Source organism: Miniopterus schreibersii, assembly GCF_964146895.1.
Source record: "Miniopterus schreibersii genome assembly, chromosome: 5".
Lineage (NCBI taxonomy): Eukaryota > Metazoa > Chordata > Mammalia > Chiroptera > Miniopteridae > Miniopterus > Miniopterus schreibersii.
The window spans coordinates 6271311-6290713 of record NC_138106.1 but is presented as its reverse complement, the minus strand read 5'-3'; the positions used below and the strand labels follow the sequence as shown (position 1 = coordinate 6290713).

General features: G+C 36.3%; 1 protein-coding gene across 1 annotated transcript in view; it reads right to left on the bottom strand.

The window, feature by feature from the left end:
- BRWD1 (bromodomain and WD repeat domain containing 1) overlaps positions 1 to 19403 on the bottom strand; it is a 90362-nt gene that overhangs the window by 45964 nt on the left and 24995 nt on the right. Inside the window, exons 14-21 of the mRNA XM_081138076.1 lie at positions 18189 to 18339; positions 17807 to 17941; positions 16626 to 16754; positions 16221 to 16446; positions 9606 to 9791; positions 7512 to 7695; positions 3730 to 3823; positions 1590 to 1721 (exon numbers count right to left, since the gene is read on the bottom strand). Of these exons, the coding sequence (XP_080994202.1) occupies positions 1590 to 1721; positions 3730 to 3823; positions 7512 to 7695; positions 9606 to 9791; positions 16221 to 16446; positions 16626 to 16754; positions 17807 to 17941; positions 18189 to 18339 (1237 nt within the window). The remainder of the gene's footprint in view (positions 1 to 1589; positions 1722 to 3729; positions 3824 to 7511; positions 7696 to 9605; positions 9792 to 16220; positions 16447 to 16625; positions 16755 to 17806; positions 17942 to 18188; positions 18340 to 19403) is intronic.

Below are 19403 nucleotides of genomic sequence, written 5' to 3'. Positions count from 1 at the left end.
AAATTCAAGCCCTATGTTGACTACTATTCTAATGCTTCATAAAGCAGTAAAATAAGTTGTTCACCCATATGGAACATTTCATTCCTCAAAACGTTACTGAATTAGAAAATATTAACATTCTAATGTCAATTTTTTTTAAACTGTTTACCAAAAGTATTGGTTTCCCAAGAAAAATCAAAATGAAGACCAGTGACTAACGTATGATTATTGAAAGTCAAGTAAAGGGGTTAGATATGACAGCAAAAGCAACTAAGGGAAAAATAAACTGAACTCCATTAAATGTAAAACTTTTGTGCTTCAAAAGAAGCCATCAAAGAAGTGAAAACAACCTACTGAATGAGAAATATTTGTAAGTCATGTATCTGATAAAAAGATCCAGAATACAAAAAGAACTTTTACAGCAATTAAAAATAACCACCAAACTGAAAAATGGGCAACAGATTTGCAGAGAAATTTCTCCAAAGATGTACCAATAGAAAATAAGCAAATGAAAACATGGTTCAACATCATCAGTCAGTAGGGAACTGCAACCCAAAACCCCAGGGAGAGCCTGGCCAGTGCGGCTCAGCAGCTGAGCATCGACCTAGGATCCAAGCGATTGGGGTTCAATTCCCGGTCAGGGCACATGCCCGGGTTGGGGGTTCAATCCTCCGTTGGGGGCATGCAGGGGGCAGTGGATCAATGACTCTCTCATCATTGATGTTTCTCTCTCCCCCCCTCTCCTTCCCTCTCTCTGAAATCAATAAAAATATATTTAAAAGAAAGAAGAAAAAAAAACCTCAGTGAGATTCCACTTCACACTCACTAACACAGCTACAATCACAACAGGTGTAGACAAGAACGTGAAGAAACTGGAACCCTCATACAACACTGATGGGAATATAAAATAGTGCAGCCACTCTAAAAAAGTCTGGCAATTCCTCAATAGTTTAAATGTAGGGCTACCATGAGACTCCTAAACAGAAACCCAAATGAACTGAAAACTTATGTCCAAACAAAAGCCTTTCACGAATATTAGTAAGCAGCACTATTCATTAATGACAAGGTGAAAATAACACAGGCGTGCACCAGCGGTGAGTGAATAAACAAAACGCGGTGTGTCCGTTCACTGGGCAAGGAAAGGACAAAGCGCTCCACAGCCCACAGGCGAGGCAACCACGAGCACACCGCGCTGAGCCAGGCCAGCAGCAAAATCCTACGGTAGGGCTCCACCTATATGCCACGTCCAGGACCGGCAAAGCCACGGAGAACGCAGGTAAAGTAGTGGTTTCCAGGGACGGGATGGGACGGGAATGAGAGTAACAAAAAATGGGTATAGGGTTTCTTTTTAGAGTTGATGAACAAGTATTCATTTTAAAATTAAATAGTAGTGATAATGGCACAATTGTGTTAATACACAAGACTACTGGATGGTACACTAGTACAGGGAGTACCTCAACAAAGCTGTGCACAATTTCTGTTAAAACTCAAAATGTGAAATTTCATCTTAACCTTTACAGAATACTGTATCTTCACACAATTGAAGGGTAGAGTCAAAGCAAGACAATTTATTTAAAATTATTTTGTATATTTTAAAGTTACAAACTCACATGTCTTATAGAGCTTGAAGATTCATTTCCAGAAGATAACTCAATCCATCCAACATTTCTTCTACCATAATTTGGATATTTACGCCTACATGTCCTCTGCCTAAACTGTGACATTAAAACCACCGAATCAGACTGCAACATAAAGAAACATGTAGATGGAAATCAATACCTCTCAGAGGGAAGGTAGGGGTGGGTGGGTGGGTGTGTGGGAAAAGATTAACCTAAGAACTTGTATGCATGTACGTATGACCCATGGACAGTGTGGTGAAGGCCTGGAGAGAGGGGTGCATGGTGGAGGGGATCAATGGGTGAAAAAAGGGAACATTTGTAATACTTTCAATAATAAAGATAAATTTTTTTAAAAATCAATACCTAAATTACCACAATTTCAACCAAATACACATTCTATCAAATTCCCAAAAAGATTTAAGGCAAAAAATAAATAATAATAATAGTTGGAAGATATTCTTTAATGGATTTTATTTTTGCCATATGCTATTAAATCAATCTTTGTCTTCTAAGATACTTAGAAGACGTGGCTAAATTAGACACTTTAGATGAGCATTTTCCAAATAAAACTAAGTTAATTAGCTGACCATGAATAATGACCCAAAAAGTTTATCACTTTATATATCTTAAAAATGAAAATATGTATTATAATGCAGTAACCAGCCGTAAAAAATATATCACTATGTGTATACACAGGTATAGAGAAATACTATCTGAAATAATCCTCAAATATTAACCCTAGTTATGTCCAGGTTTAAAATTTTTGGATGATTTGTTATTGGTACTTGCCAATTCTGCTTACATTTTTAAAATCTATTTTTATCAAAACAAAATAATTAAATAATTTTTAAAAATCATCCAAATAAAATACTGACATTGTAAATTTTTTTTAAATCCTCACCCAAGGACACGTTTAGATAGAGGAAGGAAGAGAGAAAGATAGAGGGGTGTGTGTGCGTGTGGAGAGAGAGAAATACTAATCAGTTGCCTTCCATACATGCTCTGACGAGGGATCACACTGGCAATCTTTTGGTACACAGGACAACACTCAACCAACTGAGCCGGTCAGGCCAGGCTAGAGTGTATTTTAAAGGGGGGTAGGGGCAAACTATATTCCTCAAACACCAAAGTCATATGTGAAATCACTCAATAAAAGCACATAGTCCTTGGTAATATACAAATAAATTGGCACATTAGTAACTTGTTTGATAATCAATAGTGTGTATTACCATTTCAACATATTACTGGCTGATTTTTAAATGAATTACACTTTCCTTAATTTGTCAATACTAATTTTTGTTAAAGCAAAAACTCGTTAATATTAATAAGTTTGATAATTTATAATGTGTAAACACAGTTGGATGAAAACTACCACTCAAAAGAAAAAATCATCTGTTAAAAAAAAAAAAAATCTGTTAAAAAAAAAATCAGTTTGAGGGCACTCTATACTTAACAAGGCTACGAAGAATTAGACAGTACTCCCAAGGAACTAGTTCATCCTTGTGATCAAGTCTGAGAAAATCGTGCACATATGCAACCATTTTCACCAGTTTTGTAGCACTAATCTTACATACACTTTGTGTATTTTCCATGAACTCCATGTTAATGCTGTTCATGTGATGTTCAAGAAACTCCAAATAGAAATTAAATACTAAGGAATAAAATTTTCTTGAGTTTAGAGGGTTACAAACCATTGTAACATCTAAAAATTTTTACAGATGCATGATTTGGATAACTTCATAAATAAGACTAACCAACAGTTTTAGAAGACAGTTGGTTACCTATGGGAGAAAGGAGAGGGTAGTGATTGGGAATGAACACAAAATACTTTTGATGGGCTGGTAATGTTCTAGTTCTTGACCTGAGTGGTCATTAGACAGTAATTTCCTAGAATCTGTTAACACTATTAGGCACCAGGCTACTTTCCTCAAGTTTTCAAACTATTAATCTTTCCTAACAGCTGTACAACCTTATGTCTACTATTCTAAATCCCACACAGAAGGCTTTAAGCAAGATATATTATTCTATTTCAGGTGAAAATTACTAATATTTTCACTGATCAAAAGAAAACTAAGAATTCCAGTTTAATTTCTAATTTGCTTATTATTAAGAAAAATAGAATTTAGGTTACCTTTTGTGAGAGCTGAAGAGTCTTCTTTTTTCTTCCAATTACATAAAGACTTCTTTCTTCTTCACCTTTCTCTATTCTGAAGTCTTCCAATTTCCTAGAAATTTAATTACCCGGTTATATTAGTTACTGAACTGATGGATAAGTAGAGGATATTAACAGGAAAAAGTAATCATCATGATTTTAGAAATCATAAGCTTATATACTACTTTTTAAATTAATATAGGATTTCCTAAAGTTAGAGAAAAACTTAAGTCAAGCTGTACTTTATGTTAGAAATCTAATATGAAAATTTAAATTCTCAGCAGCAGTTAGGAAGTCCTATTTTTCATATTTTACACAGAAATGGTCATTTGCTTGTATTCTGATTGGCCCTATCTCAACCAAGTCAAACAGGATCTCTCAAATTAGCTACTCAAAGTGTCCCTGTAATTTTCCAAGGTTAAAATTCCTTTCTCTAAAGAAAAAATAAGAGCAGAATCCTCCTCTAACCTATTCACAATGCATGTTTTATACCTTTGCAGAAAACCAGAATAGCAATGTTCCTACTTTTTCTAATCATCTGTATTTTACTTCCATAATACAAAAGAACAGTATAATGTTTCTGTGACCAATTTCAGAGCAGGGGACCCTTTCACCACGAGGAAGGTACTCCTGATCACTGTTTTCCTTCTCCATGCTTAGAGAATGAGTGAAGGTCCTCATTCTCCAAGTTGAACATTACTGAAATCACATGGCCTTGTTTTTGTTCGTTTTAAAATCCCACCAGAAAAGATTCAAAACTGACATCATGACCATGCCCCAAGAAATAACTGGACAATCAAATGAGTATAAGCACAAATTCTGTAAGAACAAAAACGGACTTTTAAGAAAATCACTTTTTTCTCAAGGTTCATCTGCAACCCACACTCAAATTACAGTGGAACATTATTCTATCCACAGGGAAATTCTAAATTAGACTCAACCTTTCACAAGCTGTCAATTTCACCACTTTTATAAGTACTTAAGGGATTATATCAGGTTTTTCACTTGCGGCCAAATGAAATTCCTATCCCATATCTTTTTACAAAACACTACATATAATTCATTCTTAACAATAAAACAAAGGAACACTCTAGCCTTCAAAAGTATCATCTTTGTGTGCAATTCCATGCCTAATGAATCGCTAATATCACTCAGCTAAGAAAAGTGGTATTATGAAAGATTTTAGAATGAACAAAAGTTTATTATTGGATAAACGCAAACTATATTCCTGAACTCTAGCCCCAAACAGAATTCCTCTGCTAGGAAGCAACACTGTGTGCTCCTCTTTCTGCACAATACGGTAGTTTATATTCTCATGCCTTTACCTTACTACCTAAATTTTTCACAGTGGATACATACTACTTTTATAGGAAGAAAACAAATTTTTAGCTTCTCTTGATCTTTATTAAATGACACTGGAACGTCATGTAAGATTTGCCACTGCTCTCCACTGTAAGGAATGTTGTCAAGGGCACTGACCACTATTCTATCACTCAGCATCACCTTCACAAGCTCTCACGTGTATATCAGAATATAGCACTAGAAAGAGCAACATTCTTCTTTGAAAAAATTACTTTGTGGTAGACAGCTAATTGACTCTCAAAATTCATTCTTTCTTCCTTAGAACCAGAATCTCAGTTTTTACCTAGGTTCTTTGTTGCCCTAAATTAAAACTATTACCTAGCCTCTTCTGTAGCTTAGTATGGTCGTATGATGACATTCTGGCCAATAAATAAGCAGAAATGTCATGTGGGTCATTAACGCTGCTTAAATAAAGGAATGTCCGTTTTACTTTCTGCCTCTCTTCCTTCTTCTGGCCTGTATTTCACAGATGCAGATATGTAATGGCTAGTATATAAAGACCAGCTATCTTGGACTTTGAGTTGACCTTAAGATTAAAAGTCACACTCTAAAATGGAGATCAGAAACAGAGGAACCTGAGTCTCTGATTAACTGGAACCATGATTCCAGCCTTAAACTATTTCCAGTCTTCCTTTATGTTTAGAGAACAAATGCTTGTTTAACGTTTAAGGAACTATTCTTCAGGTTCTTTCATTCCTGATATGTTTGCTTCCCTTGGTTTTGACAACAAAAAGTATCCCAAAATAACACTTTGGGTTCTGATGACCGTACAACTCAGACACAATTTTAAGGCTTAATTATAGCATTCTACTTGCACGAAACTGATTTTCTGTATTTCTCATGCCAATTCAGATTTTGCTTTTCATTATTTTATTGTGTACTTTAAATATTCTCAAATTCACTGCACAATTTATAAGAATCCAATATTATTCCACCAATCACTGAAAGTCTTCTTGCTATACACATAAACACTTTTACAAAATTATCTTCAAAGTATTAGTTATTATAAGACACAAACATGACAGAATACTGAGTTTAAGATATTAACAAAAACAGTACTTGCTGCCTCCATTTCAAAAACTCAATAGCAAGGAAGACTCCACTGTCCAGACTATAATTATGAAATACCATTTCCCACTAAAAGAAAACAGAGCTCCTTAAGAGAAAAGACTAAGTCCAGGTCTAGGTCAAGGAATTCACAAGATAAACCTGTAACACCTTACCATGCCCAATAGCAAGGATACAATGAAAGGCTACTACAATCATTCCAAAAGGACTCAGAAGCTAAACTAAAAAGGCTCCTCCTGGTCAAAGATAGGACAACTTAAATAGCAATAAGGAATATTAAAAATATTCCTTAACAGCGTGATCAACACAGTGAAAAACACAAACACACATAAACTGGGTCATTACTGGAAGATAACAGGGAATATATCTTTAAAGGCAAATAAGTGAACATCTATCCTGTGTTTTATATACAAACTTCACTACTGAATAATCAAATATTAGACTTGAGAAAATTTCTTTTTTAGAAGTATGCAAGGTAATAAATGAAGACTTCATAGAGTTGAAATATCACAATTTTATAAACCATAATGAATTAATGAATCTAAGCAGTAAGCATCAATGCCTGCTAGCATCACAAATATATATATACATATATATTATGAACCCTGAAAAACTACTACCACTAATGAAGTCTTACAAAAGAACTAAAAACATTTATGGCATTTGAGATAATTGGAAATGTAAACACTGACTAGATATTTAGTTCTACTGAAGAACTGTTTGTTGTTTTCAAGATATAATGGCACTATAGTTATATTTAAAACAATTCCTTATCATTTAGAAATACATACTGACATGCTTTCGCCAAAATTATGTTTAGGGCTTAAAAATAATACTGAAGGGAAAAAAAGTCGGTGTCTGTGTAGATGAAACAAGATCGATTATTTTAAAAATTTACCATAGTGAAAAGTTAGAGCCCAGCTGGCATGGCTCAATGGCTGAGAATCAACCTATGAACCAGGAGGTCATGGTTCGATTCCCAGTCAGGGCACATGACCAGGTGGAGGGCTCTATCCCCAGGAGGGGGCTTGCAGGAGGCAGCCAATCAATGACTCTCATCATTGATGTTTCTATCTCTCTCTCCCTCTCCCTTCCTCTGTCTGAAATCAATAAAAACATTTAAAAAAAGAATTTAGAAAGCAAGTTTGGTATTTTCCACTATACCACAATTAAAATAGACTTCCTTCTTACCACAATTAAAATAGACTTCAACTCATTACTAAAATATATTTATATGATTATTTGCACCACTAATGGATTAAGATACGTAAATAACCATATAGATATATTTTCATTGATAAAACAATATTAATAGATATCCTAAAACAAACCTAAATATGCCTAGTGGTACCTCTGGTACAACCACTCTTCGTTTCCACGCCTGCAGGTCACGCTCTGTAGCAATCTGACTACGGGGAGCATTCTGATGCATCTGACGAACACCTTCAACTTGTCCACTACGACGCAGACCAATATTTGGAGGGGACTGGATATCTAAGCTTAGTCTTCTAAAACCTAGGGAAAAGTTGTCAAGAAAAAATTCCCAAAGTTCAATCTATACGCATTTAACATATAATAAGCATATAGTATACATTCCCTCTGAGATACAAATCAAAAATGAAGATCTACTGAAAAAAATCTAGGAAAAAGAATCCTCATGTGACTGAGATCAAAATGTAAACTACAGAACAAACATTAACTATTAATCTCAATTTCTATTTTTACTAGACTTTCTGAAATTTTTTCATGTACAGGCATTCTCTATAACATATTTGCATTCCTAAAAACCTTGCCTTCTTTAAAACCAAACACTAAAACCACATCTTTTTGGAAAAATTAGCATTGAAGCTAGACAACTCAAACTGTGGTGGCTTTGTAGCAAGAGCTCTAACAATATTAACTGCAACTTCAAAGATAATCTGAGCCACTCAGACAGGCAGCTGCCAGAGTAAGTAAATTCACTAAACTGCAAAGTGGGGAAATGCTGCCAGCACTTGAATTGGAGTTGGGGAGTGGGTGACAGAGCAAAGCAGACAACAGTGAGCCCTGAGCTGTGCAGAGACAATCAGGAAGGCACAGGAGGCAAGGCACCCTCTCACGAACTGGAAGTCACAGAAGGTGGAGACCTGTCTAGGGGAAGAGGGAGTACCAGGCAAAGTGCTTGTTTTCTTAAAACACAGGGTGAAGAAGCTCCTACTACTACTGCAGCAGAGAAACTGGGGGCTGCTCTGTGGCAGTAGTTTGGCACAATGTATCCATACCCAGTAATTTCACTCTGAGATTAATGTTCAAGAGAAATTCTTTCAAATGTATATGAGACCCATACAAGACTACTAACATCATTTCGTCTCACAATTAGCAAAATCTCAAAACTACCCAAAAGCCCATTGAGAAAATGAATAAATAAAATCAGATATATTCATACAATGGAGTAATACACATTAGTCAAAATGAACCTGATGCGACAATGGAGCAATCTTAAAATATAACATTACATGAAAAAATTAAGTCTCAAATGAGTATGTACAACCTACTAACCTTTTTATAAAGTTTGAAAGCAAATGCTTTCTAGTAATACATGTAAGAATGTATTTTTTATTTACTTTAAAAGGACCAACACAACATCCGAAATAATTGTTATCTTGGTAGAGGAAAACAGGAAGACCGCATAAATAGATGTAAGTTAACATCATAATTTAAAACAAAAGAGAACCATGACCTAGCTAGTGTGAATCAGTTGGAGAGTCATCCTGTGCACTGAAGAGCCTTGGGATCACTTCCCAGTCAGGGCATATATCTGGGTTTCGGGTTCAGTCCCCAGTTGGGGTGGATATAGGAAGCAACCAATCAATGTTTCTCACATCGATGTCTCTCTAACTTGTCTCTCTCCCTTCCTCTCTAAAATCAATTAATATATATATGAATATATCTCACTGTTGGGATTTATGGCATTTGATAGACTTCTTGAAGCTTTCACAGGCATTTACCTAACAATTTCCCAGAGAGAGCTGTCATTTGCCTAATAATTGCTAATCTCCTCTAGATTATTTCCACTACTAATGTAATCACTACTACATTCCAATATCAACTACTTGGCCCTGAAATTTTACTTCAAGCCTTCTGATTCACAATAAAAAACATCAGTGCTCTACACTATTGGTTTGTGTTTTGTTAAATTATAAACGATTAAAGCAACAGATACCCAGAAACTGTCGTTTTCCTTTAGAAAACCTTTCACAGTACTTGAACATCAAATGTCTATTTGTTAGCACATCAACTCTACATCTAATAAAGCTACCTCCAGACTAATACTTATGAAAATATCATGATTACTTCAAGTTTTTCATATAACATGTACCTGATGACGTCCTTTATTCAATTTCAATCCAGTCATATTAAGGAAAAATATCTCATATATTTATTACCTCTTCGTGGTGTTTCTTCCCCATTTGGAAGTCCATTTGGAATATTATCCTGACCAGCTCCCATTCTCTCATCTTGCTGCTGCTGCAACTGTCTTATCATTCCATCCAGAATACTGGACTCTGGGCTTCCTTCACCATTGTCATTAGTTTGTAGGCTTATAATTTGTTCAATTACCTCTCCATCACCTGCAAAGTCAATTAATGAACGTAAAATCACAATCTATACAAATGGGAAAAAACTTTCAATAGACTATAGTTAAAATTACATTAGCAATTGTCAGAATTCCTGTTTTTTGAAAAAAATAAACATAATTCTACATATTCATAATTAAGTCAAAGAAAAGATTCAAGCCCTGGCTGGCGTGGCTCAGTTGATTGAGCATCATGTCATCCCATGTACCAAGAGGTAGCAGGTTCAATTCCCAGTAAGGGCACATGCCCAGGTTGCAGGCTCGATCCCCAGTAGGGGGCGTGCAGGAAGCAGCTGATCAATGTTTTTCTCTTCGATGTCCCTCTCTCTCACTCCCTTCCTCTCTAAAATCAATTAAAAAAGGAAAGAAAAATATTCAAAACCTAGACAACCTTTCCTTTAGAGAGTAGTAAGTGCCACAAAAACCTCAGCAGAGCTTTTGAACTCCCAGCAAGTGAGCATGTAGAAACATGTTTCAGTGGAAGCTTTATTTTGCTAGTTCACACTAACATCCCTAATATACACAAGATATGTTTCATTAAAATCTTATTGCCCAAGGTCTCTAACTAGAAACAGCAACAATGTGTGATTTCTGACGTAGAGAAAAGCAGTGGCATTTCTTCTCTACTGTTTTAAAAAACTTTAAAAGGACGAATAACACCTTCTTGGTCTTCAACAAACTATAACTCTATCTCTCCCCCTGTCCCCAATGTCCTGAAAAAACATGTGCAGTTGAGGGAGGTAGCTACACATGCCTCTCCAACTAAGCTTAAGTTTCTCTCTCTCAGATATGCTTTTAGCATAGCCAGTAGCCATAATTCTTACTTCAAGTACAAAATCAGGTTTTTAAAAAGTGTCTGTTTCTTTATTTTTCAGAGATATTTAATAGGTTCAGAGTCAGTGTTAATGAGTAAAAAGTGTTAGATGGTTGGGGGTCTAAAAATTTATCAAAACAACATTTTCATGCAAACAATTCCTTACATAGCCCCCACCATAAGATACATCTTCTTTGACCATAATATGTAACACAGATCAACTTCTTACCAACTTTTAAATTAAGAACTCTAACTGAAATTAGTAGAGAATTAAGCAAAAGGAATGTTTTCATGGTAACAGATCCAAAAACTAAAAAATGTCATATACCATATCAAGAAAAAAAAAACACTTCCATCCTACTATCTGAACTAATTCTCTTATAGCTCACTAACATCTCCATTTTACTATGGAAATCAATGAAGAACTTTACAACCACTGAATGTCATAACTGTCATTAGATTAACTATCTTAATATCACTAAAAATTTTTCATCACTCTCAAAAAATGAACTATAAATGCAAGAAGTGGAGCTCTAATCTAAAACGATAAAAATATTTCAGCCTGGCTGGCGTGGCTCAGCAGCTGAGCATCAACCTCTGATCCAAGAGATCAAGGGTCAATTCCTGGTCAGGGCACATGCCGGGGTTGCAGGCTCAATCCCCAGTAGGGGGCGTGCAGGAGGCGGTCATTCAATGACTCTCATCACTGATGTTTCTATCTCTCTCTCCCTCTCTCTCTGAAATCAATATACATTTTTTAAAAAATAAATAAAATAAAAAGATTTTAATTAAAAGTGGGTATATCATAAAATTCCTATGAATATAACATGGGACCCAAAAGGAAACAATAGAAAATGAGACTTCTAAAATGTCTTTTCCAAAAATAAAAAAACCCTAAGTCTATATATCTTTTCTTTCAAAGCACAAAACATTTAATCATAACTTGGAGTAGTATATAATCTGAATGGTAACTGTTTCTACTTGGCACTATTTGGGACAGTCACTATTCAAATATTAAAGGAGGTTCCACCCATGAAGGCTTAAGTGCTACAGGAAATGTCCTTCCACTATAAACTACTACAACAATGGAAAAAATTTCAGGAAACAAGGGCTTTCACACACTGGAAAACAGGCAGCACAGGACTGTGATCCCTGAGAGAAGACAAACAAATGAGTCCAGCCTTTTGATCACTACAGGTAAAAGCCTGGAAGCAGTTTCTAGGCTGCAAAATGAGGAGAGGGAAGCCAGATGGCAACCAGAAGTCTCACTGAGTGGAGGAGACAGTGGTCAGAGTTTGGGAGCAGGGGGGAAGACTAAACTATACAGGCTGAATATCAGGAGTGAATGCACAGAAAGCTCAGACACACAGCACAGACCAATCAATTCTTTGATTAACTAACAATGTGGGCATGCATATGGTAAACCACCACCATGTTGGGGGGGGGGGGCATGAAAAAGCTTATGTGGGTGGGGTGGGGAGGGGGAATCCCAGAGCTCTCACAGGGCTGGAGATAGTTTGTGTTCTCATAGGCAGAACAGAGAGACTTCACAGCACACAGGACTGCTTTTTGCACACCTTTAATTTTAACACAAAGGATATTTTTAAATGTGTGTTCAAGGCAGTGAAGAACACAGGGACTGCTAGTAGTCTGGTGCCAAGGCCTTGATCTGTGCTAAGGTGCCAAAAGTTTACCCACCATTGCTTTTGTTCCATCAGTACAAATGTCAACAGTGTAAAAAAGGCAAATAAAATGTCCCTATTATAAAGATGGTTGTGACCTCAAAGACCCCATTAAAGGGCGTGGTAAAATGATGGGTCTGCAAACCACACACTGACAGTTCCAGACCTATAGCAACCATTAAAAATAAATAAGACAAACAGGTGTTGCTAATAAGACATTAGTGGAGATAACAAGAAACACTAAAAAATATAACCAAAGAAGGCAGAAAAGAGAGAAAGGGGCGACTACAGAAAGGATAAAGAAACAGCAAACAGCAATATGGCAGAGAAGGAAGCCAGACACAGACTACACAGACTGTGTGACTCCATTTGTACAAAATTCCTTAAAGACAAAATTAAAGTGACAAAATGAAACAGAAGTTACAAAGGGGCCAGAAGAAGGAAGAAGACTGACTCCGAGTAGGCCCAAGAGAACTTTTTGGGGAAATGGAAATGTTCTATATCTTGATTGTGGTGGTTGTTACATGACTAACATTTGTCAGAACTCGTTTGAACAGTGCACTTAAAAATAGTGAATTTTGTTGGATGCAAAGGAGATTTCATCAAACTAAGAGAATAAACATTTGAAACAGTAAACATACAGTGCTTCACATTAAGCTTAACCTGGTGATTCAGTTTCAGTAAATCCATGCTCATCCAAACAAAATACAAGCACATTCCTCATTTTACCATGCTTCACTTTATTGCATTTCATAGATAGTATGGTTTGCTTCTTATAAACTGAGGGTTTGTGCCAACCCTGAATTGAGAAAGTACATCACCACCATTTTTCCAACAACATGTGCTCACTTCATGTCTCTGTCACATTTTGGTAATTACTCATTTGTTATGGTGATCTGTGATCAGGGAACTTTTTGTTGTTGTTGTTAATCCCCACCCAAGAATATTTTTTGCACTGATTTTTAGAGAGACTGGAAGGGAGGGAGGGGGAGGAAAAAGAGGGGAGGAGGGGAGAGAGAATCATTGATGTGAGAGAGACTCATCCATTGGTTGCCTCCTGCACTTGCCCCCACTGGAGCCAGGGGTTGAACCTGCAACCCAGGTACGTGCCCTTGACCAGGAATCTAATCCTCGACCCTTCAGTACTTGGGCCGATGCTCTAACCACTCAGCCACACCAGCCAGGGCTGTGATCAGAGATCTTTGATATCACTATTGTAATTGTTTTGGGACGCCAAGAACCACACCCATATAAGATGGCTAATTTAATTGTGTGTGTTCTGACTGTTCCACTGACCAGCCATTTCCTGTATCTCCCTGTTCCTTGACACAACCATACTGAAATTAGGCCAATTAATAACTATACAATGGCCTCTAAGTGTTCAAGTCAAAGGAAGAGCCGCCATCTCTCTCACGTTAAATCAAAAGCTAGAAATGATGAAGCTTAGTGAGAAGCTTGTTGAAAGTAAACACGCTTTATTGAATATTTTAAGTCCACTGATGAGACCTCTTGCTCAGAAAAAAGATTCCTTTCAAAATATTACTGCTCATTGACAGTGCACCTGGTCACCCATGAGCTCTGATGGGGATGTACAATGAGATTAACGTTTTCGTGCCTGCTAACACAACATCCATTTTGCAGCCCACAGGTCAAGGAGTAATTTAGACTTTCAAGTCTTGCTATTTTAAGAAACATTTTTAAGGCTGCAGCTGCCATAGATAGTGATTCCTCTGATGGATCTGGGCAAAGTTGAATTGAAAACCTTTGAGAAAGGATTCATCATTCCAGATGCCATTAACAACATTTGTGCCCACTACCCAGTTTGCTTAGTGGTTAGAGCTTTGGCCTGTGGACTGAAGGGTCCCAGGTTCAATTTTGACCAAGGGCACATACCTCAGTTGCAGGCTGGATCCCAGTTGGGACTCGTGTAGGAGGCAACCAATTGTCTCTCCCTCACATTGATGACTCTCTCTCCCCCCCCTCACTCTCTCTGAAAAGCAGTGGAAAATATCCTCAGGTGAGGATTAAAACACACACACACAAAACACTTGTGATTCATGGAAAGTGGTCAAAATATCAACATTTACAGGAGTTTCGAAGAAGTTGATTCCAACCCTCGTGAGTGACTTTGAGGAGTTTAAAACTTCAGTGGAGGAGTTAACTGCAGATGTGGTGGAAACAGCAAGATAACTAGAATTAGATGTGGAGCCTGAAGATGTAACTGAACTGATCCAATCTCATGACCAAACATTAACAGATGGTGTGTTGCTTATGGATAAGCAAAGAAAGTGATTTCCTGAGAAGGAATTTCCTGAAGATACTGTAAAGATGGTTGAAATGACAAAGGATTTACAATATTACATAAACTTAGTTGGTAAGGCAGCAGCAGGGTTTGAGAGGATTCCTATACAGAAAGAAGTTCTACTGTGGATAAAATGCTATGAAACAGCACCACATGCTACAGAAAAATTACTTGTGAAAGAAGAGTCAAAGAACGTGGCAAATTTCACTGTTGTTGTCTTATTTAAAGAAATTGCCACAGCCACCTCAAACTTTAGTAACAACCACCCTGATCAGTCAGCAGCCATCAACATCAAGAAAAGACCCTGCATCAGCAGAAAGATTATAGCTCGCTGAAGGCTCAGATGATGGTGAGCCCTTTCTAGCAATAAAGTATTCTTTAATTGAGCAATGTACATTTTTTAGACATAATGCTATTGCAAATTTAACTGACCACCGTACAGTGTAAACATAACTTTTATATGCACTGGGAAATTAAGAAAGTCATGCGATCTGCTGTACTGCATTCTCCGCTTTACAGCAGTGGTCTGAACTGAGCCCGCAATACCTCCAAGGTATGCCTGCAGATGCATTTTTTTCCTTTGCTCAATAATAATTCAGGAAAAATATTGCACTGCTATGAAAAAATACAAAAACTATGTACTTCGCTAGGACAAGCAAAGTACAAGATGAGACTGGAACATCTTATGCCAAAAAGTAAGGAAGTGCTCAAGGAGACCTGAGAAGATACAAAACTCATGTTAAGAAGGCTCTCATAGTCAAATCCAAGGATAACATGAGCAACAAAAGAGTAACAGTGCTGGACTATAACCCACTACATTACAACCCATCAAGCTAAAACTTAATGAATTACATAAATAAATAAAAGGAAGGGTAGTGGAAGGACAACTAATAAAATGTAGGCTCAGTGATGACAGGGTTAGAAAAAAATCATTTTTCAACTTCAAGTAACAACTGATTCAGGCAAAAATCATCAGTGAGCTCTAGAACGCGAGTCTGACAAGGAACAGGGCACTACGCCATGTTCCCACAAACTACTTACTAGTTACAAAGAAAAAAGTAACTTTACTGTGGCAAAACCTGGCAGACACCACCTTAACTGAGTGTCCAAAGACATTACCATTGAAAAAACCGCAATCATAAGCATCCTGAGATGATGCTCCAGGAAGGCTACAACATTGTTTATGTTGTATCTGCCAAAAATGCATAACCAGACTTAATCAATGACAACTAAATTTAATGTGCAGTCCCCAAATTGAAACCTACATTAGGAGAACCAAAAACGCTGTAATAAGCGTCACTAGAATAACAGACAAAATTTGATTAAACTATACATTTGCTAACAGTATTACCTGAGTGCTTTATGTCCTGATTTTGATTATTGTTTATGATTATATAAGAGAGTATCTTTGGTCTTAGAAAACACAAAGTATTTAGGGGTAACTGAACACGAGGTCCAGAACTTAAGCAAGTGGTTCAAAACAATATGTATCTGGAGATAAATGATAAAACATACATTACAAACTATTAACAACTGGTGAATTTTGAAAGTACAAGAGTTCTTTGTATTTTTCTTTACATCTTTCAAAAAACAGTTTTAAAAAAAAAAAGAGGACTTTGCACTTACTTGTTGCCACATAGCCTAGCTGTGGAACCAAATGTTCATCTGCAGAATTTTCTCGGCCTGGTACTAATCTCTGATACTTAGTTGGATGAGGATTTCCATCTACATCTACCAAGAATGGCGGAGGCATAAGGTGAGGAGCCTGCTGGGTTTGCTCATCTAAGACATAATTATTAGAATCTCTAATCAGTGGTCGATAGTCGGTATGGAAGAACATCTGATCAGGAATCTATAAAAGGGAATTTTAAAGAAAAAGAAAAAAAGGAAGTTTACAGACTGGTATTTTGAGGTTTATACATGTTAGAAGAAAACAAATGTTAAGCAGTTAATTATAATTAGAAAAAACAAAGAAAAAATATCTTTTGTAAGTACTTATCTTACATACTGTAAGAAAGTATTTAAAATGACCTTTTCATATGGCCTGCTGCATCCAAAACCAAATATCAGAAGGTGACCATGAGAGTCTGTACAGGCAAAATGCTGTCCATCCTGTGAAAACTTACAGTCAAATACAGCTCCATGCCCTTGTCCTTCAATCTAGGGAACAGAGGAAAAAAGCCTCATTCATTAGTTGAATAAAAGTTTGGCACATGCTCACAAAACAAAACAAAACAAAACAAAAAAGGGGGGGGGGACAAAGTTATGACCAACTTTATGCACATGCTTTTGCTACATCAACTGTTTTCATGTTGAAAAACAAATTTTTTCATTAAGCATGTCAATTTATATTTTCAGGAAATAAAATTCACAGTTTTAAAAACTGATTTGAGAAGAGAGGGAAGGGAAGAGGTTAGAGAGAGGGGAAGGGAGAGGGAGAGAAGAGAAACATCGACATGAGAAAGATCGATTGGTTGCCTCTCATATGTGCCCCAACAGGGGATCGGACCCGAAACCTGGGTATATACGACTGGGAATCAAATCCACCACCTTTTGGTGTGTGAACATTGCTCCAACCAACTGAGCCACAAAAGCCAGGGCTAAAATTCACTTTAGATACCACTAACCTAGAAGAATGCTTGAAAGATTTTCTAAGAATTTGTTCTCAAAATGACTGAATAAAGGATCATAAACCAATCCAAAGTGAAGGCTTTATTTCTGACAAGTGAATGACAAGCACCTTTGTAAACCTTTGTTTTAATACAAACACAAAAGGCTACTGACTAATAATCTATAAGGTAAATAATTTAAGATTAATAAAGTGTGATATTCTTTAACTCAAATCAATACTTTTCTGGAGTTTAAACTTGCTACTAAGATGACTGACCACCATGCAAAACCTGTAATGCTGTGAAGTCTCAAGTTGTGTATAATTACCATAAGTTTGCCAATTTAAACCCAGACAGACACACATTCAGCCATACACACAAAGCTAAGTAACTTTTGAAAATCTTTCCCTCGTGTGAATCAGCTATACAGAGAATTTCATGTATGTATGTACGTTTGGCTGTCAGATATTTATTAGGCTTTAAATTCCCCGATTTTTAGAAATATAAACTGCCAAAACATGCAGATCTGTTTGACTAAATTTTATAATCCAGGTACTTGAAACAAATGCAAACATGCATGAAGACACACTGGACTTCACTTACCATATTAAAATAATGTTTCATCTTGGTGCCTTTTGTAACATCCCATATAAATATGCTGCCATCGTGTCCCGCAGACAACATAATTCTGGAATCAAAGGGATGTGTTTCCAAAACAAATACTTCATCAGCATGTCCCTTTATTCAACAAAGTCATATAGTTAAGGAAGGTTTGCAAGTTTTACGTTTCCATTTAAAAACTCATGTTGTCATAGTGAATAAGGGCTTTTAAAAATGTATTGACAGTCATTGTTATCAGTTTATGTACAAATTTCTATTTACTTGATAATGTAAGTGAAACATGTTTAATAAATTAAATTCATAGCTTTAAAAATAAAATTATAGTTCAAAAAAATCTTAATTTGTTATATTGGATAAGACTTACCAACAAGTTATGAAGCAGTTGTCCAGTATAAGAATTCCACACTTTGAGGACATGATCATTCACAGCTGTGACAACAATGCTATCATTCTGATTCCAAGCTATCATTGTTACTTTGGGTTTCATAAACCTTTCCTCTTCAGAAGTTAAGTCCCTAAGAAAAAAATACACAATGTGTAAATTTACCTAGATGGTAGGCTAAACAATGTATACAATTCCTTATCTATACAAAAATAAAGTTCCTGTGCTTACCTTACCAAGTCTATATAGGGTTCACCATATCTGATCCCTAACAGATTATCTATAAACACACTGGGGCAAAACCCAAAGGGAGAGGGGACAATTAAGCAGCAGTGCTGAGACTATATAAAGGCAGATTTTAGGACACTACTGCTACTTGTAAGAGCGAAGTTTTTTTCTTCTACCTTTTTTCTATTATTCTTTTCCTCCGAACTCAAGCCCTAACAATAGTATTAACTATTTCTCTCTATAGAGATAACAAAAAATTTTAGGAAGACAGAAAGAAGTTAATTCATCTTCATATCCCCAATGTACAGAAGTGTCTGACACACAGATGCTCAATTTGCTGAACTGTAAACACGACTGTACTCATCTCTTTATACTTCCCTATAGAATGTTCCTATGGGCCGGAAGGTAAGAATAATCTTGGATACATGTGTCTACAATGCATTGCAGCCTTTAGGAAAGTGATATGCAAAGTTCGTCTGTAAAATAGTCAGCAGTAAACAGTGGGAAGGTGAGGAAAGGCCTAGGGGCTTCTGAAATCATACACATTTTGAAAAATTATAAACATGTAATAAAGTAAATATTTTAAAGAAAATGGCTATAAGAGTATAGAAAGTGATATGTAATAACTATCTATGTAAACAGTAGAACACAGACGAGAATAATTCTTACTAGATTTGTCAAAGAAAAAGTGTAACATAAAAGAGAGGAAATGTAAGAAAGACTGACTCCACATTCCCCTTTAAACTAATAGGTATTCCCTCTTAATAACCTTGAATTTACTAACAGACTTGTTAGAGTTCATTGCGTTGATGAGCCAAGATTAGAACAGTGAAACAAACACACCCACCAATTCTTACACACAGGAAACTCTGCTTTTCAAGATCTGAAAGAGGCAAAACTTTACATGAGAAAAGAATATTTCTACCACAAAGGGAATTACAGGAAAAGTTCTGTCCAGGAAGAGCATGG